Source organism: Rattus norvegicus, chromosome 13, assembly GCF_021556685.1.
Source record: "Rattus norvegicus strain SHRSP/BbbUtx chromosome 13, alternate assembly SHRSP_T2T, whole genome shotgun sequence".
NCBI classification, from domain to species: Eukaryota; Metazoa; Chordata; class Mammalia; order Rodentia; family Muridae; genus Rattus; species Rattus norvegicus.
The window spans coordinates 92,402,202-92,427,631 of record NC_141546.1 but is presented as its reverse complement, the minus strand read 5'-3'; the positions used below and the strand labels follow the sequence as shown (position 1 = coordinate 92,427,631).

The 25,430-nt window shown below is 42.5% G+C and overlaps 1 protein-coding gene across 17 annotated transcripts in view; it reads right to left on the bottom strand.

Annotated features, from left to right (window-relative positions):
* Window positions 1-25,430, bottom strand: part of Catspere (catsper channel auxiliary subunit epsilon) — a 151,092-nt gene that overhangs the window by 117,140 nt on the left and 8,522 nt on the right. For 6 of the 17 annotated variants that reach the window (XM_087581704.1, XM_087581696.1, XM_087581698.1 and 3 more), the window contains exon 2: window positions 6,345-6,393. Coding sequence is in view for 10 of the 17 variants with exons in the window: in XM_087581696.1 (XP_087437822.1) it covers window positions 6,345-6,386 (42 nt within the window). In the remaining 7 variants the exon portion in view is untranslated. Of the gene's footprint in view, window positions 1-6,344; window positions 6,394-14,378; window positions 14,646-25,430 lie in introns of those variants that run through there. The other 11 variants (XM_087581694.1, XM_087581699.1, XM_087581700.1 and 8 more) reach the window with 9 other exon arrangements.

The window sequence follows — 25,430 nt, the reverse complement described above, 5'->3', positions numbered from 1 at the left end:
CAAAACATCCAGAAAATCCAGAACACAATGAGAAGTTCAAACCTAAGGATAATAGGTATATAAGACAGTGAAGATTCCCAACTTAAATGGCCAGTAAATATCTTCAATAAAATTGTAGAAGAAAACTTCCCTAATCTAAAGAAAGAGATGCCCATAAACATACAAGAAGCCTACAGAACTACAAATAGATTGAACAAGAAAAAAATTCCTCCTGTCACATAGTAGCCAAAACACAAAACTCAAAAAGCAAAGAAAGAATATAAAAAGCTGTAAGGGAAAAAGGTCAAGTAACGTATAAAGACAGACCTATCAGAATTACACCAGACTTCTCACCAGTGACTATGAAAGCCAGAAGATCCTGGGCAGATGTTATACAGACACTAAGAGAACACAAATGCCAACCCAGGCTATTATACCCAGCAAAACTCTCAATTACCATAGACTGAGAGACCAAGATATTCAATGACAAAACCAAATTTACACGATATCTTTCTACAAATCCAGTCCTACAAAGGATAATAGATGGAAAACTCCAACACAAGGAGGGAAACTACACCCTAGAAAAAGCAAGAAAGTAATCTTCTTTCAATAAACCCAAAAGAAGAAAGCCACACAAACATAGCTACCTCTAACAACAAAAATAACAGGAAACAACAATCACTATTCCTTAATATCTCTTAACATCAATGGACTCAATTCCCCAATAAAAAGACATAGACTAAGAGACTGGATATGCAAAGAGGACCCAGAATTTTGCTACATACAGGAAACACACCTCAGAGAGAAAGACAAACACTACCTCAGAATAAAAGGCTGGAAAACAACCCTCCAAGCAAATGGTCCCAAGAAACAAGCTGGAGTAGCCATTCTAATATCAAGTAAAATCGACTTTCAACCAAAAGTTATCAAAAAAAAATAAGGAATGACACTTCATGTTCATCAAAGAAAAATCCACCAAGATGAACTCTCAATCCCAAATATCTATGTTCCAAACGCAAGGGCACCTACATTCATAAAAGAAATCTTACTAAAGCTCAAAGCACACATTGCACCTCACACAATAATAGGAGATTCCAACACCCCACTATTATCAATGGAAACAGAAACTAAACAGAGACCGAGAGAAACTAATGAAGTTATGAACAAAACAGATTATAGAACATTTCATCCTAAAACAAAAGAATATACCTTCTTCTCAGCACCTCATGGTACCTTCTCCAAAATTGACCATATAATCGGTAACAAAACAGGCCTCAACAGATACAAGAAGATTGAAATAATCCCATGCATCCTATCAGATCACTGCGGACTAAGGATGGTCTTCAATAACAACAATAATGTCAGGAAGCCCACATATACATGGAAGTTGAACAGTGCTCTACTAAATGATAACTTGGTCAAGGAAGAAATAAAGAAAAAAATAGACTTTTTAGAATTTAATGAAAATGAAGGAACATGCCCAAACTTATGGGACACAATGAAAGCAGTGCTAAGAGGAAAACTCATAGCGCTGAGTGCCTGCAGAAAGAAACAGGAGAAAACATACATCAGCAGCTTGACAGCACACCTAAAAGCTGTAGAACAAAAAGAAGCAAACACAACAAAGAGGAGTAGACATAGACAGTAGGAAATAAACTCAGGGCTAAAATCAACCAAGTAGAAAAAAAAGGACTGTACAAAGAATCAACAAAACCAGGAGCTGGTTCTTTGAGAAAATCAACAAGATAGACAAACCCTTAACCAGACTAACCAGAGGTCACAGAGAGTGTATCCAAATTAACAAAATCAGAAATGAAAAGGAAGACATAACAGAATCTGAGGAAATTAAAAAAAAACATCAGATTCTACTACAAAAGCCTATATTCAACAAATCTGGAAAATCTGGATGAAATGGACAATTTTCTAGACAGATACCAGGTAACAAAGTTAAATCAGGATAAGATAAACCATCTAGACAGTCCAATAACACCTAAAGAAATAGAAGCAGTTATTAAAAGTCTCCCAACCAAAAAGAAACCAGAACCAGATGGGTCTAGTGCAGAATTCTATCAGACCTTTATAGAAGACCTCATACCAATAGTGTCCAAACTATTCCACAAAATTGAAACAGATGGAGCACTACTGAATTCCTTCTATGAAGCCACAATTATACTTATACCCAAACCACACAAAGACCCAACAAAGAAAGAGAACTTCAGACCAATTTCCCTTATGAATATTGACACAACAATACTCAATAAAATTCTGGCAAACCAAACCCAAGAGCACATCAAAACAATCATCCATCATGACCAAGTAGGCTTCATCCCAGGGATCCAGGGATGGTTCAATATATGGAAAACCACCAACATATTCCACTATGTAAACAAACTCAAAGAAAAGAACCACATGCTCATTTCATTAGATGCTAGAAAGCATTGAAAAAATTCAACACCCCTTCATGATAAAAGTCTTGGAAAGAACAGGAATTCAAGGCCCATACCTAAACATAGTAAAAGCCATATACAGCAAACCAGTGGCTAACATTAAACTAAATGGAGAGAAACTTGAAGCAGTCCACTAAAATCAGGGACTAGACAAGGCTGCCCACTCTCTCCCTACTTATTCAATTCAGTACTCAAAGACCTAGCCAGAGCAACCAGACAACAAAAGGAGGTCAAAGGGAGACAAATTGGAAAGGAAGAAGTCAAAATATCACTATTTGCCGACAATATGATCGTATACTTAAGTAACTCCAAAAGTTCCACCAGAGAACTACTAAGTCTGATAAACAACTTGAGCAAAGTGGCTGGATATAATATTAACTCAAACGAATCAGTAGCCTTCCTCTACTCAAAGGATAAATAGACTGAGAAAGAAATTATGGAAATGATACCTTTCATAACAGTCACAATAACATAAAATACCTTGGTGTGACTCTAACCAAGCTAGTGAAAAGACTGCATGACAAGACCTTCAAGTCTCTGAGAAAAGATATTGAAGAAGATCTCAGAAGATGGAAAGACCTCCCATGCTCATGGATTGGCAGGATTAATATAGTAAAACTGGTCATATTGTCAAAAGCAATCTACTGATTCAATGCAATCCCCATCAAAACCCTACTCAATTCTTCAGAGATAGAAAGAGCAATTGAAAATTCATTTGGAATAACAAAAAATCCAGGATAATCCTCAACAATAAAAGAACTTCTGGGAGAATCACCATTCCTGACCTCAAGTCCTCAAGCAGTATTACAGAGCAATAGTAACTTAAAAAAAAAAAAAAAACTATATGGTATTGGTACAGAGACAGGCAGGTAGATCAGTAGAACAGAATTGAAGATCCAGAAATGAACTCACACAACTATGGTCACTCGATCTTTGACAAAGGCGCTAAAACCATCCAATGGAAAAAAGATATCATTTTCAACAAATAATGCTGGTTCAACTGGAGGTCAGCATGTAGAAGAATGCAAATCGACCCGTTCTTATAGCCCTGTACACAGCTCAAGTCCAAGTGGGTCAAGGACCTCCACATCAAGCCAGATACACTCAAACTAATAGAAGAAAAAGTGGGGAAGAGCCTCGAACATATGGGCACTGGGGAAAATTTCCTGAACAGAACACCAATGGCTTATGCTGTAAGATCAAGAATTGACAAATGGGATGTCATAAAACTGCAAAGCTTCTGTACGGCAAAGGACACTGTCATTAGGACAAACAGCACCCAACGGATTGAGGAAAGATCTTTACCAATCCTCCATCTGATAGAGGGCTAATATCCAATATATACAAAGAACTCAAGTTAGATTCCAGAGAGCTAAATAACACTATTAAAAATGGGGTACAGAGCTAAGCAAAAAATTCTCAGCTGAGGAATATCGAATGTCTGAGAAGCACCTAAAGAAATGTTCAACATCCTTAGTCATCCGGAAATGCAAATCAAAACAACCCTAAGATTCCACCTCACACCAGTCAGAATGGCTAAGATCAAAACCTCAGGTGACAACAGATGCTGGCAAGGATGTGTAGAAAGAACACACCTCCATTGATGGTGGGATTGCAGACTGTTACACTCTGGAAATCAGTCTGGAGGTTCCTCAGAAAATTGGACATTGTATAACCTGAAGACCCAGCTATACCTCTCTTGGGCATACACCCAAAAGGTGCTCCAACATACAAGAAGGGCACGTGCTCCACTATGTTCATAGCAGCCTTATTAATAATAGCCAGAAGCTAAAAATAACCCAGATATCCCTCAACAGAGGAATGGATACTGAAAATGTGGTACATTAACACAACGGAGTACTATCCAGCTCTCAAAAACAATGACTTTTGAAATTCATAGGCAAATGGATAGAAGTAGAAAATAACATCCTGAGTGAGGTCACCCAATCACAAAAAAATCCCCACACATGGCATGCACTCACTGATAAGTGGATATTAGCTCAAAAGCTTGTGTTACCCAAGATACAATCCACACACCACTTGAAGTTCAAGAGGACCAAAGTGCAGATGCTTCAGTCCTTCTTAAAAGGGGGAACAAAAATATTCATAGGAGGGGATATGGTGACAAAAGTTTGGAGCAGAGACTGAAGGATTGGCCATTCAGAGTCTGCTCCACCTGGGATCCAGCCCATTTATATACAGCCACCAAAACTAGACAATATTGATGATGCCAAGAAGTGCATGTTGACAGGAACCTGATATAGCCATCTCCTGAGAGGCTCTGCCAGAGCATGACAAATACAGAGGCAGATGCTTGCAGCCAACCATTGAACTGAGAACAGGGTCCCCATTGGAGGAGCTAGAGAAAGGATTGATGGAGCTGAAGGGGCTTGCAATCCCATTAGAACAACAATGCCAACCAACCAGAGCTCCCAGAGACTAAATCACTACCCAAAGAATACACATGGCTCCAGCTGCATATGTAGCAGAGGATGGCCTTGTTGGGCACCAATGTTAGAAGAAGCCCTTGGTCCTGCCAAGGCTGGACCCCACCCTCCCCAGTGCAGTGGAATATGGGGGGGGGGGGTGTGAAGGAGGGTTGGGGAAAGGGAACACCCTTATAGAAGAAGAGGAGGGGGATGGGATAGGGGGTTTCTGGTAAGGAAATCAGGAAAAGGAATAACATTTGAAATGTAAATAAAAGATAGCCAATAAAAACAACAACAAAACCAAAAGCTCCCCAGACAAAAGCCTGCAGAGGCCCATAAAAGTGTTGTAGAAGCACATTCATCACAGAGTTGTTTATGGTGGTAAGGAGCCATATGTCCATCACTAGGGGGACACGGAAGTACACCTGAATTAATAAATTATCATTGTAAGTAGACAGCATGAAGAGAAATGAACTATGGGGTGAGAGAAATGGCTCAGCTATTAAGAGCCTTTGGTACTCTTGTAGAAGACCCAGGTTTGTTCCTCAGCATCCTTAGGACAGCTCACAAGTAACTGCCTGGGACTCCAGCTTCCAGTTCCAAAGCCTTCCTCTGGCTTCCATGGCTACTACACACAGGTGGTGCACATACTTCTATGCAGGCAAAACGCTCATATACTCATAAGTTTTTAAAAGGGAAGTAATGAGCTAGATAGTGTGTTAAACGTTTTTAAAAGTAATACAGCGACTGAGATTTATACCTGAGGGGAACTTATATTTACAGCTCTGATTTCACTCTGCTGTAAACTTACAATTGTTGAATAACAGTTACTATTTTCTTTCCCAATATTTAGGCAACATAAACACACAGAAGAGCCCTGCCTTTTGTCGTTGTATATTGTAGGGAGCATAGGGAGTCCCGAGTGAATATTTACTGCAGACCTGGGCAGAGCCACAACAGGGACCAGGGTAGATGAAGCTCAGGAAATTGACAGACCTTGTTGGTCTCCATATGGACCAGGCTCAGAGCTGGCAAAACCGTCTTTCTATGGTGTAAGTGGGAAACTTGGCAACTGCACATTGCTCTGCTCGTGTTTACAGCCTTAGGCTTCTGACATACAGAGACCTCCTAACCAGACTAGCAAACCCTTCTCCTGGGTTGTGCATGATAAACACATCGGGTTCCAGGTTTGCGATTAGTAGATGGGACTCCATTACAGTGTACAGCCCACCTGACCCCCCAGCTTTACCAAATGTGTCAGTCCTTTCTTCATTCCCTCACCTGCCCGTGAGTCAGGATTCTAGACCCACACCAGACGGGTCCTGACACTATGTACATGTGTCAGCGGGGGTCCCGATAGCAATGTGACAATGAGAAGAGAGAGAAGATGCCGAGTTAAGTACCCCCTAAACAGAGGTAACAGTAAAACAAAGTATGACTCCTAAAAGTTCAGAAATACTAATCTTTTAAAAAGATGTCCGATACTTACAGAACTCCTGGTACTAAAGATCGAATATATTGTGCTTTTCATGGAGTATCTGTGGAGGAAAAGACAGGACGTGAATATTAACAGCAGTTTCTACCTGACATATGAGAGACTCTACACATGGTCTGGGGATACCCAGGCTTCTAACAACTCTGCCCTCCCTGGGAAGTGAACCTAGAGCTAAAGTAAGGTCAGTGACCAGTACCCTTCAGTATGGCTGGTCAGGGTGTGCTCAGTTTGGGAGGTGTTAAAATGGCATGAGAGGCAAGTCCCCTTCCTTATTCATATTGGATTTTGAAACATGACCCTGACTAGAATGGAAATCACTATGTAGCCCAGGCTAGAATGGAAATCACTACGTAGCCCAGGCTGGCCTCAAATTCCTGGAAGCCCTGCCTCACTCCCCTGAGTGCTCGGATTTGGACACCCAGTTGCCATAGTCATTACCGGTATTTGGTAGAACAAATACTACTGGGTGTATTAGCCTTGACTCGTTCACCTAATGAACTTAGCTGGGATTTAGAAAACCAAAGACTGGAGTTTCAGACACCAGTAGTTTTCATCTTAGAGTACTAGAAATAAAACCTTTAAGTCCACGTTCATGATCATTTTTATACTATTCATTATCCGGGATACCTTAACTTCAGCATATCTCATATGCCCATCTCAAGAGGCATTGTAGACAAGGAATATAACATGAGCCACTGTGTGCATGTAATTAAACTATCAAGTAATCACAAAGGACAAGAAATGACAAAGTTCACCTTCTTAATATATTCAACCCTAAATGTAATAAAATAACGATCAGTAAAATTCCTGAAATCTGATGTATGACATTTAAAATTCATCTCCATCTGAAGTGTATTTCAGAAGCTCACAGGTCACACGTGGCTGGAGAAGCTCATGAAACTGTAGAGAACAATTGTTTGTATTTGTTTGTACGGGTGTGACACCTGTCAATAATAAATCTCATCACCTAAGGCTTAGGCAGGAAATAGGTGGAACATCCAGGAGGCAGAAAGAATTCTGGGGTAGAGCAAGGTGAGGTGAGGCAGTGAGGGAGATTTTCCCAGGAAGATGTGATGAAACAGATACATACTACCTGAGCACAGGTAACCAGCCACATGGCAGAATGTAAATCAGAATAAATGGGTGAATTTATGATCTAGGTGGAGAAGAGCCTAGCTATATGGCCAAGTTATCGGTAAATATATTTTGACCCTGAATCTTAATTCTGGGAGCATGGACCTGGGAGATAGACCCAGACCTAACTTCTATATAAAACATCTTAATATTTTTCTGCCTTCCCTTCAGTTTGATAATCCATTTTACATCTACTCTGCATATTTAATTGCATTGGAATGAGTCCACTCCTAAAATTTGTAATGAGACTGACGCCCTCATCTGGTGTGTCTGAAGACAGTTACAGTGTACTTATAATAAATAAATAAATCTTTTTTTTTTAAAAAGAAGGAAGAAAAGAAAGAAAAAAGAAACAAAAAGAAAGGGAGAGATAAAGAAAGGAAGAGAGGGAGAGAGAGAGAGAGAGAGAGAGAGAGAGAGAGAGAGAGAAAGAGAGAGAGAGAGAAAGTAGGAGGTTGGCTGGAGAGATGGCTCAGGGGCTAAAAATATATATTGCTCTAACAGAGAATGGGAATTCATTTCCCAGCACCAATAGTGGTTAGCTAAAAATTGACTATAGCTGGGCAGTGATGGTGCACCCCTGTAGAATGTAGTTTCGGCTCCCCTACTTTAAGCTCTGGGCAGGCTGTGCTACCACCCCTGCCCAGGTTCCCTCCATCTGTGGATGGAACACACACAGACACACACAGACACACACAGACACACAGACACATATACAGACACACACACACACACACAGACACACATACAGACACACACACACAGACATACACACAGACATACACATACACAGACACACATAGACACACAGACACAAACACAAACACAGACACACACATACACACAGACACACACACACTCACACACACAGACACACACAGACATACACGCAGACACACACAGACATACACACAGACACACAGACACACACATACTCACACACACAGACACACACATACTCACACACACAGACACACACATACTCACACACGCAGACACACACATAGACACACAGACACACACATACTCACACACACAGACACACACAGACACACACACAGACACACACACAGACACACATACAGACACACACATACACACAGACACAAACACACAGACATACACACTCACACACAGACACACACACAGACACACACACACAAACACACACACACACAGACACATGCACACACACTCGCACACTTACATGCAGACACACACAGACACACATACAGACATACACACACACACTCACACACAGACACACAGACACACAGACACACACATACACACAGACACAAACATACACACACACTCACACACACAGACACACACACAGACACATAAACATACATAGACACACAGACACACAGACACAGACACAAACATACAGACACACACACACAGGCACACACACACATACACACAGACACACACACAGATACACAGGCACACACACACAGACATACACACACAGACACACATACACACAGACACACACAGACACACAGACACACACACAGATACACAGGCACACACACAGACATACACACACACACACAGACACACACACACACACGGCTTAATTATGTTTCTCATATCCCGCCAGCTATCCCAGGCCCACTTGACCTATGGACACTCCACCCAAGATCTCACAAGGCAGATGGCTCCTTCTCCCATCACTAACCCCCGAGCTTGGCAAATGCTTTTCTCCTCCCCTGTATCTGCTAGCCTGCCTGCAGGGCAAATTGGAAGTTCTGCCTATTCTGCCCAGCTCATTGGCTGCTAGCATCTTTATTGATCAATCAAAAACCAATCAGGGAACAGGACCTACAGTGCTCACATGCGGATCCCCAATCAAAACGTCAGAACCATCCTCTACATATACCTTTAAATCCTAACACTCAGGAGTCAGAGAGATTTCTGTGAATTCCAAGCCAGCTAGGTCTATAGAGTGAGTTCCAGGGCAGCCAGGACTACACTGAAAAATCCTGTCTCAAAAACAAACAAACAGGGCTGGAGAGATGGCTCAGCGGTTAAGAGCACCCGACTGCTCTTCCAGAGGTCATGAGTTCAATTCCCAGCAACCACATGGTGGCTCACAACCATCTGTAAAGAGATCCGGTGCCCTCTTCTAGTGTATCTGAAGACAACTACAGTGTACTTATATATAATAAATGAATAAATCTTTAAAAAAAAACAAACAAGCAAGCAAACAAACAGTAAGCCAAAATAAAAAACTGCCTATAATTTCAGCTGCAGGAGATCTGACACCTCTAGCCTTTATGGGCACTGTGCTCGCATGTACCTATATCATGTCCTACACATATACAACACATATAATAATACAAATAAATCTGTCTTGTAAAAACCAAAGGGAGCAGAACAAAACCTAAAGCCCAAATACATAGATACAAATATCCTAAAGTAAATATTGAAGATTACTGATTTAGATGGAATTCAAATAGGCAGGGACACAAACCATAACGAGCTGGATTTATACTAAGTAATTGTTAATTAGGAAAATCTACAGATGAAGCACATTACAAATATTAAAGAGAGTAAATCATATCATTATTTCAAGAGATGGAGAAAACGGCAAGCTTTTGTGTGACTTAATAATTTAAAGGGTCTTTAATGCAAGAGATTGCCTACACAGCAATGGGGCACCTGCCCTCCACTCAGCAGAGATATTGCTCAACTTGGAACGTGAGTTGCCATTCCATCAGAAAGCCTGAGTAAGAGGAAAACGTCACTTGGAGGTACTAGGAAATAAATAATAAAAAGTAAAATAAAATCGTCGGCTGGAGAAGAGGGCTTGAGGCATAGCTCAGAGATATAGAGCATCTGCTTAGCGTGTCTCCCTAGGTTCAATCCTGAGTGTAAAATAAACCGGGGTGGTTGGGAGATATGACATTTAATATCAACCTGACAATCAAGAATCACCTAGGAGACAAGCTTCTGGGTCTGCCATGAGGCAGTTTCTCCACTAGGTTAATTCAGGCAGTAAACTCCACCCTAATTGTGAGTGGGACACTTTCATGGAGGGGAATTGAGGACATCCTTACTGAATAGTAAAGAAGCCAAGGGAGGTGGGCATCAGCACTCGTCTCCCTGGGTTCCCTAGCAGAGGATACAATGTGACCAGATGTTGCGAGCTCCTGATGTAACGCTCACACTGTGAAGAAATAAACCCTGACTCATTTAAGTTACTTTTGTCAGGCTCTACGTCCTGGCAGCAAGGAGACAAACGAATGCAGGGGAGCAGTGAAAACGGAACCCATTTCTGCAGAACATGCAAATGGACACAAGATGCTCATGTTAACAGGGGAATTTAATATTCCTAAGGATGTCATTTTGAATCATTGTAATTCCAATTTAAAAACAAAAGAATTTTTCATATACTACTTAATAGCCTCTTTTCAAGTTCATGTGAATATGTACGGGTCCCAGGGTGACTAGGACCTCTGGTCATAGAATGGAGGACCTTCCTGGGAGGGATCCAGGCTTATGAAGTTACGGCGCTAGAATGTAGGACTGATTCAGCACTAGGTACGCTTGTCAATGGAACACAACAGGACATTTAGCCCAGAAACAGATTTAAGACTGGTGTGGGACAGATAATATATGCCCAATCAACTGAGAAAAATAGGGAACACACACACACACACACACACACACACACACACACACACACACACACACACACACATAGTGCTGGTTTCAAAATGTATCTAGGAACCAGAGAGATGGCCCAAGGGTCAAAAGCATGGATTACTCTTCTAGAGGAACAGGATGAGATTCTTAGAACCCACATGGTGGCTTACAAGTGTCTTTAACTTCAGTTCTTAGGGTATCCAGCATTCCCAAACTCAAAAAAGTTTCAAAATAGATCTATATTACATAGAAAAAGGAACCGAGTCCCTAGTTTTACTTAGGAAAGTACCCATCTCCACTGGAATAAAGAAATCATCAAATGCCAAAACTGCAGCAACTGAGACATCTTAATCAGTTGTGTTTGCAATTCCAGCACCAGGCAATGCTTCATTTCATAAACTCGCACAGACATTCTGAGAGGCAGAGCAGAGCAAGTTGGAATCACAGAAGTGCGGGTAAGGAAAGGAACGGAGAATAAAATGTGGGTTGGTTATGTGACCTCTCTAAGACAGGAACAGGGAAACAGAAGAAAAACAGTCGGTCAATATCAGGTCACATCTAGTCTAAGGACAAAAGCAGTCAAAGTCCTTATGGTACCGACTGAAACTGGATTCTTCAGGCATTTAACAAAAAGTTAAATTCTCTCCTGATTAACCTCTTGACTTTGGTCAGGTAACGGGGACATTCTCGCCTCTGTTTTGGTTAATTCTGTTTGGCCCAGCACAGAAGCTCATGTCCAAACTAAAGCTTTCTATGATTTTTATTTAACAAACATGGTTAAAAACACAATGTTTGTGAAAGAAAAAACTTGAGGCAGGGAAGAATTTAAGCTACACAAGTCATCTTCCAAAATAGCTAACAATGAAACAGTCTGAAATCCACCTTGTTAAATTTTGGGGAATCTATCCTTTGTCTTTTTCAAGTGCCCTTTGAACTTACGGCCCCATGCATGTCTAGCATAAAGCTATACCCCAGACCCTAAATTTTATCCTTTAAAAAAATATTAGGGCAGGGTAGGTAGCTTAGCTAATAAAGTGCTAGGAGGACCTGCGTTCAATGCCAGGAACCCACACGCAATCAAAACCCAGGCACAACTCTAACCTCACTAGAGGTCACATTGTTGGTTAGGGGTCACTGGATAGCTAGCCTGACCAACAATGTGAGTCCCAGGCCAGTGAGAAAACCTGCCCCAAAATAAAAGTAGACAATGGCTAGGCATGATGGCACGTTTTTAATCTCAGACTTTGGAGGCAGGGACAGATGGATCTCTGTGAGTTTGAGATCAGCCTAGTCTACATAGTGAGACCCCGTCTCTAAATAAATAAGTTAAATAAAGGTGAGCAGTGCCTAAGGCACAGCAGCCCTAACTTTTCTCTCTGCAGATCAATACTTTGTATGGGAATTATATGTCCTTACATTTATATAGCATTTCTGTTTTACCTGGCACTTCTCCCCAAATCACACTGCTTCAGCCCTAGCATGGAAAGGGGGAGGGGGAGAGAGCTGTGGAGGAGGGAGGGAGACTTTAGCATTCCTTTACTCATGAATATGGGTAATTCAGGAATGACTAGCTGTAGCTGTATCTAGCGGTAAATCCATTTTTATCATCTAACCATACCCAGAATGCTTTTCTCTAGTAGGGCAAAGGTAGCAGTAGATGCAGCATAGACTGTATTGCTAGGAGACATCTAATGTATTTGCTACCTGGTCCTTTTAATCATCATTGGTGAGGTCTCTAGTGTTTAGAACAAATGAACAAAGTTTCAGTAGGGCTCACAGTCTCCCTGCGTTCCCAGGCTGTCCTTAGGGGGTCTCTGCTATCCTGGGGCATTCACTGTGTTCACTGAGTGCCTGAAACATAAGGCCACACCACACTCACAAAACATGGTATCTTCACCATCAAAGAAAGGCTTACGAGTTATCACAGTGCCTTTGCTCTTACTCACTGACCTCTGCACAACGGGTACTGTTAATATTTAATTTAGCACTTTTAAGATTATTTTTTTAAATGTGTATTGTATCTTGCATTTCTATACACAATGTGTATGCACTGTCCACAGAGGACAGAAGAGGTACCAAATCTTCTGGCACCGGAGATACAGAATGTTGTAAGCCAGTGCTCTTAACTATGGAGCCATCTCTCCAGCCCCTATATTTGATTTTCAATGAAAAAAATTTTTTTTTAACAGAGTCTGACTATAATCCCAAGTTTGCTTTGAATTGTTGGCCCCCTGAATTCTGGGACTCACATGCACCAACTCACATGATACACCCCTTAGGGAAAAAAGAACCCCTCTCTCCTTGTAAGGAAAACTTTACAGTTGTTTGATTTGTCATTGTTGTTGTTTGTGGTTTTAGTTTTTGATACAGGGTTTCTCTGTGTAGCTCTGGCTGTCCTGGAACTCACTCTGCAGACCAGGCTGGCCTTGAACTCTAAGATCCTCCCAAGTACTAGAACTGAAGGCATGTTCCACCACATGCCTGGCTCATTGAATCCTTGTTGGCTGTGTTAAAGGTTAATTTTGGGGAGAATAATTCTTATTTTTATTTAGCATTCTTGAAGAAAATAATTTTCCAGTTTACAGTTTCTTTTTTTCTTTTTCCTGAGATAGGGTTTCTCAGGACATCCTTGGAACTGGCTCTGTAGACCAGGATGTCCTCAAAACTCACAGAGATCTGCCTGCCTCTTCTTCCAGAGTGCTGGGATTAGAGGCATGGGCATCACTGTCTGGCTTAAGGTACATTTTAACCCATGTGAAACCTACAATATTTTGATATCCTTTTCGAGGTAGTGATTACTGAATCCTGAACCATCATACCTGCTTTAAGGATCTCTCAGAATGTCATAACATCTTCAGTATCTAAATCAATACTCTAGATGGAAGTTAATTTCTTTACATTTACACAGTATTGGGGGGGGAATCACTCTGTTTCAACTCTTTAATATAAGTCAAAAGTAATGTGCCCTTCCCTAGCCATCTCTGGTTCTACTTTGGGGAGGAACAAGGGTACAGGTACAGGAAGAACTTACGAATTCATCTGAGAAAGGAGAACTGGGCTTCAACACCCAGCAAACTGAAAAGAAAAAGAATAATAGTGTATGGTAGGATGAGCCCTAAATAAATACATTACTTTCATACAAATGGATATATATCCATCTGTCTCTCTAATATTCTTTTAAATGATCTAAGGCAGCAGCAACGTGAAGGTACCACAGAACAGCATTTGAGGGCTGACCAGTAGCTCATCTCCTAGAGGGAACTCAGGCCATCTGCTGGGGAGTCGGGGAACAAGCAGGGGTCTTCAAGGCCAGTGGCCCAGGATGCATCTTTCTACCTCCACACAGCCAAGACACAGCAGCTCAGCCAGAGCAGCAGCACCGCCTCCACCTGCCGGCCTAACATGGCGCCAACTCCTCCTCTAAGCAACCGCTTCTGCTGCGCCTGCAGGACTAGCACTCCCCCAAGGCTTCAGTTGGTTGGCCGTCGCGTGGTCGCGTGCGCAGCGACGCTGGGACAGAGAGCATCAGGGCAATCACGCGCGGGGGTAGGGAGCGGTCTCTGGGCTTACCCTGAAATTTAGCTACTGGGTGAACTCATGAACCTAATTTTCAGTACAATAACTTAATCTTGAAAAATCCGAGGTGACCTAGTAAAAGAGAAATTATAAGTGATTTTCGTTTTGGTTTTCTATGTAGTCTCCTGTAGCTCAGACCAGCCCCTAACACTGTATAGCCTAGGATGGCCTTGAACTGAGGAACTGAAGGAGTAATCAAGAAATGTTACTTACTGGCTTGCTCCCTGGGGCTTGTCCCGCATCCTCTCTTACACAGCTCAGGACCACCTGGCCAGGAATGGCACCAGCCACAGTGAGCTGGGCCCTCTCATATCAACGAAGCAGATGCTTCCAAGACTTGCTCACAAATCAATCAATCTATAGAGTACTTCCTCGGTTGAGATTACTTCTCCCCAGGTGCTTCACATTTGTGTCAAGTTGACAAAAGCTAACCAGGGCAGTAGGCATGAAACTCTCAAGTAATTTGCAAAATACTATATCTAATTAAAAAAAATAGAACAAAACTATTTTTCTTGTTTTCAGTTCATTCATTATGAACAGAAATAAATAGTTGTGGCCGTTTCTGCAATTAAAAACCAAATACACCTGAGAGATTTTTGCTGTCAAGGCTTTGTAATCTTCTGATAAAATTGAGTCAAGCTCAATTTTCATATAGCAAAATGATTTCCATGTTGAGGGAAGAAATTGAATCTTCATTCTTTTTATGGAAGCTGTAAGCAGGAAACACAGCTAATGTTGCTAGCGATGCAGGTACACTAGGTCAATTTAACTTTCAACTAGAGTTTAGTATTAAGGAAAGTGTGGGCTGGTGTATTTGTCTTATCCACTGAATTCTATCTCTGAAGAGACTGATTTGAAAGGTGTTAATCCCAAATATGAGAGGAGAAAAAAAAACACTGACCCAAATCATCAGGATCAATTTAATTAAAGCAGGCAACTAATTAGAGCAAGCTTGTTTATTTGTATATGTTGCCTGTCCCCCCACCTTACCCCCTCCCACCCCACACCCACAGTGGAGGTTCCAGAGGTCAGTGTTGAACATGAGGTAGACAAGGTTTTTATAGAGCTCAGGTAAGGGGGTTACCAAAGGGTAGATCTGGTGGACAAAACAGGTGGTGTTACCGGAGCAGAACATAAGCATAGCAAGTTAGTCCTAAGGACCTCCAGGGTTACATGGTTGTAAGGTGGGCAGAATCAAGTAGTAGTAGGGTTACAAGGTTACTTTTTGAAACAAAGACACGGTTACAGTTTCCTGGAGCAGGCAGTGCAGAACCATTTGAAGTTCAGGTTACCCGGTGGGGCCTAGCCCAGTCTTTGAGAAACACAGGTGTAACCATAAAGAAGAATGAGCTCACATGATCTTTACTATAAGACGACTTTAAGAGGCTGGCGAGGTGGCTCAGGGGTTAAGATCACAGCAACCATCTACAAGGGGATCTGGCGCCCTCTTCTGGCAGGAAGGTATGTATGCATAGCAGAGCACTCAAATTCCTCTCACACATAATAAAGATGGCCTTTAAGCCTAAAATGGAGGCAGGCTCCTCAAAGGGACACTGTGAAGACATACATGTGGAGAAAGAAGTGCTAGTAGAGAGAAAACATGGGTCAAAGGGATCCTGAGTCTGTCACACTTAACACTTAAGGCACAGTTCATTTAGCTGTCTTACTTGTACAGCTCAGCAATTCTGGTTAAAGTGACAGAAGGGAAGGTGGAAGGCCTTGAGCAGCTTCAGACCATATAACACCTTTACTGGGGAGGAAAAGCTGCAGAGGGATTCTTGCAAAGGTCAGAACATATTTACTTACAAGCTGGGGTTGTTACAGGGCAGAAAGTGGGTTGGGAGGGTGTCTTAGTTAGGGTTTTACTGCTGTGAACAGACACCATGACCAAGGCAACTCTTATAAGAACAACATTTAATTGGGGCTGGCTTTGAGGTTCAGAGGTTCAGTCCATTATCATCAAGGCAGGAACGTGGCAGCATCCAGGCAGGCATGGTGCAGGAGGAGCTGAGAGTTCTACATCTTCATCTGAAGGCTGTTAGCACAATACTGACTTCCAGGCAGCTAGGGTGAGGGTCTTAAGCCCACACCCACAGTGACACACCTACTCCAACAGGCCCACATTCTCTAACAGTGCCACTCCCTCAGCAGAGCAAAAATAATTAAATTCCATTTCCTGGCCTCCATAGGCTTGTTCAAATTTATGAGTCTATGGGGGCCATACCTTAACATAGCATAATACAAAATACATTTACTCCAATTTCAAAGGTCCCCACAGTCTAGCAGTCTCAGCAATGTTAAAAGTCCAACTCTCCAAGTCTCTTCTGAGATTCAGTCACTTAATCCCTAAAGCAAGACAGGAAAACAGCGGGGCAAACTCCAAACTCTGCATCTCCTTGTCTGATGTCAAGGTGATCTTTAATCTCCAACTTCTTTTTCATCTTTGTTGACTGCAAAAACTTCTTTCTCCCAGGCTGGTTCTACTACTCCCTGTTGCAATAAAAATATGAAAAGGAACATTTTCTGTCAGTTCCCACAAGTCAGACCTGCTCACTCTGGCTGCTACTCTGCCACTTGGTCTGCAAGCTGCCCGCTCCCGGCTGTATGTCCCCTAGGCGGTAGTTACCATGTCTGAAACACACACACACACACACACACACACACACACACACACACACACACACACTGTTCTGCTGGCCCTGCATGTTTTCACTCCTTGAGGGCAATAGAACCAGATCCACACACTCCAACTCCCTCTCAGCCATTTCTTTCACACACTGTCCTCTTTAGCCTGGTAAAATCAAAGGTCCAGAAACTAGTAATTTAGAAATTAGATTTATATGTTAAATCCTCAATCCACAATATATCCACACAATAAATTGATAAAGATATAAACTGCCCACATAGACAAGATAAAATCAATCTTATTCCCCTAAATCTGAACCATCCTCCTTCATAGGCTCCATCTCGATCTCCCTTCTTCCTCCTCTCTCCCGCCTTACAAAAACCTTGTCACCATCTTACCCTCTACTGTCCAATCATGTCTCACCTTGACATCAACCTACACATCACCCTTTCCTTTCAATTAAAAAAACAAAAAACAAAAAACAAACTTCTCTTAAATGTAAGCTGTGCACAACTATTACCATTTGAAAATCATCCAAATGACTATGCTTTCTCAAAGTTAGTCAGCTCAGGTAGACTATGAGACTAAATTAGTCATCAACTCCATCAGAAATCTGAGAACGACTAATATTACCTGAAAACACGAGAAGCAGAAAACACAGCTTCTAAAACTTAGCCAAATTATAGAGCCCACTGATCTCCTGGAGAATCTCTCATTCCTCGAACATTGGCACATCAGTCTTCAGCCTTCTGGCCCAGGATCATCTGACAGAACTTTGTAAGGCAGAATTTTGAAGGGCTGACAATTCTGGCTTGGAAAAGATTCTTAGTCGACAATTCTCCATAATGTGTCCTTTCTGGACAGTATTTGTCTGTAGATGAATTGAGGCAATTCCTGCTCAGTGGCTGTCTCATCACAATTGGAGCAACTCCATTGATGGTCAATTTCTTCTTAGAATCCAAGAAGGGGTGCTGTCAGGAGCAGACAGGTCTCTAGTCAAATGATCTTTAACAAAGAAATGTTCATAAACGTCATATTCTGTACACTTCCGTTGCCTTTGAAGATCATCTGCCCATGCAAAGCGTTTCTGAACTCTTAGGCCTTGACTACTCTTGGACATTTCTAATTGAACTATCTCTAAAGCACTGGCTGAGAGGGAGTTGGAGCATGCAGATTTGGTTCTGTTGCCTTCGAGGATTGAGGTGTATGTACTTGTGGGGGTGGGGGGGAGCGAGGTATCTACTACCTAGGGACTTCTCGGAGAAGGAGGTTAAAAGGGAGACAGCTGGCAGTAGGTCGCTTGCAGACCATGTGATAGAGTAGCATCCAGAGCTAGCTGATCCGGCTCCTGGGAACTGATAGAAAACATTTCTTTTTAAATTTTTACCACAACTCCCTGTTAGCATCTTTCCTTAGCAGACAGCCCAGGGCTCTGGCATCTAGAACATCTTGGGGTTTTTGGGTTCCAAGGCAACTTCAGTGTTACTGATTCTTGTTTCAATGTCTGGGATCCACACACGATCTTCTGGGCTCCTCCAAAGGTCTGCATCTGTCACTTCTCCAGCTCAGCCTTCTGTAGCGTTCTACAAAAAGTTGATCCATGTTGTGGATTGCCCTGGTGCTGTTTGTATTTTGCTGCTAATTCAGCTTCCCCAAGAGGGGCTGCCTCAGAGATGGAGTGAATCAAGTACTCGGGTGACTTCATGTGAACCTTCTCCCCATTTTAACTTGTAAAATAAAGGCTAGAGCCGGAAAGGAAAGGTGGACCTGAAAGGGAGAGGGAGAGAGAGAGGAAGGGAGAAGAGGAGAGGAAGGAGAGAAGAGGAGGTGGAAAGAAAATGGAGCTGAAGCACGGGACCTGGAGAAACCAAAAGTTATAAGGGATCTCATAGCTGGAAAATAGAGTAATGTAGTGGTAGATCTGCCCAATCTAGGTGCACAGCTTGTATTCATATCAATTGAGTTGTGTTCTCCTTATATGGGCTTATTTGGGTTGGAGATTTACTGCAACAGATCCACTCCACTGCTGCTGCTGTTCTTGGTGATCATCCCACAGTACTGGCATCTCCAATATGCTGCAGTCTTCTGCTGCAACTGAGCTTCACCAATAGCCTCTCATAGGCTCTCTTCATGGTGCCAGGCCTCAACTCCTTTTCACGACCCCTTCAGTCCTGGGCCCTCAACTGCAACTGAGGCTGCACCATCACCAATGGCCTTCCATGGCCTCTCACAGTGCCCAGCCTGAGCTGCTCTTCATGACCCCTTCATGCCTTCAAAACCAGCACCACCTGGGTGACTCTTACACATTACCAAGTCCATTGGCAGCACGAGGTACAACCTTGGCTATCTCTGGAGCATGGCTTCTTTGTGCTCTCAGAAAAGAGTTCCCAAAAGATTTCACCTGAGTGATACTGGTCTCTTCCTCCTCCTCTTCCTCTTCCTCCTCTTCTTCTTCTTCCCCCCTTCCTTCTCCTTCTCCTCTTCCTCTTCTTCTTTTCTTAATTGGTTATTTTATTTATTTACATTTCAAATGTTCCCCTTCCTGGTTTCTGCTCTGCAAATCCTCTATCCCATGGTTCCCCAAACCCCAGCCTCTATGAGGGTGCTCCCCCACCAACACACCCACTCCAACCTCACTGCCCTGGCATACCCGTCTACTGAGCATTGAGCTTCCACAGGACCAAGGGCCTCCCCTCTCATTGATGCCAGATAAAGCCATCCTCTGCTACATCTATAGGTGGAGCCATGGGTCCCTCCATGTATACTCTTTGGTTGGTGATTTAGTCTCTGGGAGCTATGGGGGGGTCTGGCTACTTGATAATGCTGTTCTTTCTACGGTGTTGCAATCCCCTTCAGCTCCTTCACTCCTTCCCCTAACTCTCCCGCTGGGTCCCTGTGCTCAGTCTGATGGTTGGATGTGAGCATCTGCATCTGTATTTGGTCAGGCTCTGGCAGAGCTTCACAGGGGACAGCTATACCAGGCTCCTGTTAGGCTTCTTGGTATCAGTATCTTGGGGTCTGTTAATGGCTTGGATCCCTAGGTTGGGCAGCCACTGGATGGCCTTTCCTTCAGTCTCTGTTCCATTCTCTGTTCCTGCATTTCCTTTAGACAGGAACAATTCTGGGTTAAAAATTTTGAAGTGGGTGGGTGGGCGGCTCTATCCCTCAACTGGGGGGCTGTGCCTATCCACAGGATATGGTCTCTACAGGTTCTCTCTCCCTTTTGTTGGGTATTTCAGCTACCTGCTGGGTCCTGGGAATCTCTTACTTCCCTGGCATCTGGGAGTTTTTAGTGGCTACCCTCAGTTCCCCATTCCCCACTGCTACATACCTCCATTTAATTTCCTGACCCTCTGTACTTCTCCCCCTCCCCTGCCTGTCTCATTCCCTACCTCATCCTCTCCCCCTCCCTCTCCCTCCTCAATTCCTCCCATGTACCTCCCTTCCTCTACCTCCCATGATTATTTTGTTCTCCTTCCTAAGTAAAATGAAGCATCCACACTTTGATCTTCCCTCTTCTTGAGTTTCATGTGGTCTGTGAGTTGTATCGTGGGTATTCCAAGCATTTGGGCTAATATCCACTTACCAGTGAGTGCACACCATGTGTATTCTTTTGTGACTGGGTTACCTCACTCAGGATAATATTTTCTAGTTCCAACAATTTGACTATGAATTTCATTAAGTCATTGTTGAGTAGTACTCCATTGTGTAGCTGTACCACATTTTCTGTATCCATTCCTCTGTTGAGGGACATCTGGGTTATTTCTAGCTTCTAGCTATTATAAATAAGTCTGCTATGTACATGGTGGAGCACGTGTCCTTGTTATATGTTGGAGCATCTTTTGGGTACTTGTCCAGTAGTGGTATAGCTGGATCCTGAGGTAGAACTATTTCCAATTTTTTGAGGAACTGTCAGACTGACTTCTAGAGTGTTTGTACCAGGTTGCAATCCCACCAGCAATGGAGGAGTGTTCCTCTTTCTCCACATTCTCACTAGTTTCTACTATCACCGGCATTTTTGATCTTAGTCATTCTGATTGGTATGAGGTGGAATTTCAGGGTTAATTTGATTTGCATGACTGAGGATGTTGAACATTTCCTTAGGTGCTTCTAGGCCACTTGAGATTCCTCAGTTGAGAATTCTTTGTTTAGCTCTGTACCCCAGTTTTCAATAGGGTTATTTGGTTCTCTGGAGTCTAACTTCTTGAGTTTTTTAATATATTGGATATTAGCCCTCTATCAGATGTAGGATTGGTAAAGATCTTTACCCAATCTGTATATTGCCTTTTTGTCCTCTTGACAGTGTCCTTTGCCTTGCAGAAGCCTTTCAATTTTATGAGATCCCGTTAGTCAATAGTTGATCTTAGAGCCTGAGTTTAAGTTTTTCTTCACCTAGAACTTGCTCTGTTCTAGACTGGCCTTGAACTCAGAGATCTGCTTTTCTTTGCCTCCTGGGATTAAAGGATTGTCCTACCATGCCTGATCTTAAACTTAGCTGGGTAGGGTCTTGCCCTAAGGTCACTCCTTCCTTAATTCAATTTAATATCTGTGAACACAGGATTCAGTTCCATTTCACTTCCTGGAACCCCTTTAAAATTTAAACCATATATTTTATATTTTTCCTTTCTCAGCTTGCTAGAAATAGTTTAAAATGCTCTTCATGAGACTTAACCAGAGAACAAAGTCTATGATGGGTGTTTCTGAGATTTCCTTTATCAATGCAATTAACCTGAGTCTCTTTACCTTAGCCTCAGGCAGACTTTTCAGACAAGGGCAAAAAGTAGCCCCATTCTTCAACAAAATACCACACAAACAGTCTCTAGGCCACTTATTGAAATTCTTTACTGGAACCTCTTGGGCCAGATCCACACAATTCAAATCGTTCTCAGTAACAAAGTCTTCCATATTCCTCCTAGGATAGACCATTAAGCTCCATTTAAAGCATTCTGAAAGGGCCAGAGTTGGGGTCAATCTAAGGCCAGTGGGAAAGTTCCACCACAAACCTCCAAGCACAAAGACCCCTCCCTTCCAGGGAGGGCAGGGCCAGTTTAGTTCCTGGAGCAACTGCAAGCCAAACGGTCAGACAAAGCCACCGAGACCACCCCCATCCCCCACTCCCAACCGACTCCCCATCCCCCACTCCCAACCATCCTCCCCCATCCCCCACTCCTAACCCTCCTCCCCCATCCCCGACTCCCAACTGACCCCCCTGGAAAAGTCCAGAACAGTCCACTGACCACAAGTCAGCCTGAAGGTCGCTTTCCCCATCAATAGTACCCTCCCTAGTTACCATTGTTTGAATTCTGTCCCAATTATTTGCAAGGTATATAACTCCCTGTTAGAGTTTGGTCAGGGTCATCTCCCCTTGAAGTGGGATGACCCCAACATGTCAGAATTAAACTCCTCTTACTTTTGCATTGATCAACTGCCTCTGTGAGTCTCACTCAAGAGGTCCTGGAAGAGGTCCAATTCAGACCTCACAGGACAGCGGTGAATAAACCTTGTAAAAAGGGACAGGTAATAGTAGAGTGTTTTTGTGTATGTGTTCTTTTAGAGTTATGCTAAAATCTAGAGAAGTGAAGATAATTCTCATAGATGCTTTTAGTCTTTGGAACCTGACTACCCTAGACATGAGAGAGAATGGGTTTGAGAAAAGCAGTCCTCCCCAACTCTCTGGGGATGCTCTGGCGAAAGAGAAGGAAAATGAGTGTAAGCCCTTTCAGAGCTGTCCTAGGGACAGAAAGAAGTCAGGAGAGGTCCTGCCTCCTTGCTGGCTCCTATTGGAGAAATGCTTATTTTTGGTTCTGGGTCCCTTAGGTAGGATATCTGGGTCCCTTTGGTAGGACATCATCTAATTCTCTTCCCTCTCTGTCTGTTGTCTGTCCTTGGTGTACCAATCTGTCCATATCTGTCAGTTTATGTCTGTGTTTTTTTTGTTTTGTTGCTTGAATGTTGTTCTGTTTCATGTTCAAAAGAGAAAATGGTTAAAACTTCATCTGCTGGTCATTCACCCCTTGATTTAGTTTTAACTCATTTCAAAAAAATAAAAATAAAAAGCAGTCTCAATTGGCCTTTGCAGCCCTGCACCTGTAGCTAGGGTCTATCATAGCTGGAGAAGCCCTGCCAGGAGCTGACTGTCTGCACAAGCAGCTCTTAAAGGGGCCAGCAGCTTCTCAGCTTCTATGGTAAGGGAGCTAATGGTTGTTTTTCCTAGAAAAATCTCTGTGATTGTGTTTATTGGCTTCAACAGGTGACAAAGTGCTCCTCTTGAAATTACAGCTAGAAAAAGTAAGAATTTTGCCTGGTTTAAATAAGTAAATGTGTGGCCACTTCATGTTTCTGACTGATTTTAAATGTATAAATATACTCTGCATGTCTTGGTTATAGATTATTGGATTATGGGCTATTGGGCATGATTAAAAATTTGTAACCTTGGTAACAGAAAGTTGGCTTAAAACTGGTAACTGAGGGTTGGAGTCATTCAGACAACAAGTGGCATGAACCAACTGAGGGAAACAGGTCTCTAGATACCTCTAAATTGGGATAATGTTTTATGTAATACTTATCCTAGAAACTATACTTATAAAAGATAGGATTTAGGGCAGTGACTGGTGAGGTATGGGAGGCTGCACCGTCCTGCATTTGTGTGCAGGTGGAATTGGCGGGCAAACTTCGTAGCACGAGGGTGATGCATTTGGTGTTGGTTTTGGAGAGACTGGTTTGTTTGTTGGAGGCTGAGTTTTGCTTTGAAAAGTTGCGGCTGTGCTCTGGTGTTGCAAGGGAAACTTCAAGAATGTGGTTAAACTGCCAGTGTTCCATTGGCTGCAGTTTGCAGTTTGATTACAGGCTCAGGATTCTAACTTACACATATTTGAAATAGAAAAAAGGCAAGCAGTTAGAAATTGTTGCAGGGTTTGCGAAGGGTTGATGAGGCTATGGAACTTGTGAGAATATTACAGCCTGATTGCTTACTCCAACTGCCATTTCAGGAAATGCATATAGAATTATTATGGATTTGGAGGATTGCTTTTTTTTTTTTTGCATCCTAGTGATTGTAAAAAGGTTTGCATTTAGTGAGCTTGCTTGTAATTTTGGAGTGATATCGTGAAGTATTTCATTAGAAAGTTTTGCAAAGGAATGGCTAATAGCCCTACATTATGTAAAAAAAAAATTGTCTCTGCTTTAATACAAGAAGTTAGGACCTTGAATTTTCTGGTATATATTATTCATTCTATGAATATTTTATTAGCTGATCCCTTTGAAGGAGTTTTACTACAAGCCTTTACTCTTACACAATGAGCTTTACATTTTTGGAGTAGTTGTTGCTCCAGAAAAGATTCAAAGACAATATCCTTTTCAATATTTGGGACATCAATTATATCCTAAACAAATTGTGGCACAGAAAATTCAAATGAGATAAGATAGTTTACTTACTTTAAATTATTTTCAAAAGCTGTTAGGAGATGTTAGTTGGCTTAAGACCATTAGCTTATTACAGGAGACCTTAAACCTCTGATATTCTTAAGGGGGATGCAAATCCTAATTTGACCTGTCCAGCAGGTCCAGTTATTCAGGGTTCCAAAGGGGCATTACCCTTGGGCCAAATGGGGGGCGAGAGAAGGAGACCACGCAAGATTCTATTGTCAAGGTCTTGTTTATTGGGATGAACGTTACAGCTTTTAAGGCTTTCAGGTAGGGGGAGTGTCCTTTGTGAAACACGAAAGAGAGGGAGATGAGGGTATAGGCAGTGATAGCTGGAGGCAAAGAGGTCAGGCGGTAGACGATGAGGTCAGGCGGTAGACGATGAGGTCAGGCAGTGGAGACCTCGGGTGTTGACTCAGGAGATAACTGATTTTTGCTTAGGCTGAAGCATCCCGTGAATGTTATCTTTCCTGTGCTGTAAATTTATGGGAGAGGCTTTTGTCCCACAATCTCGAGGCTTTATGACAGTCAACTTAGAGGAGTATGTGTGGCCAAGAGTCACGTAGCCACTTTGAGCTATACAGTCACAAAATGGCCAGGCCCAAATCCAATACGGCTCCGTACACTAATTCTCAAAAATTAACTGATGAGGGACGAATAGCTTT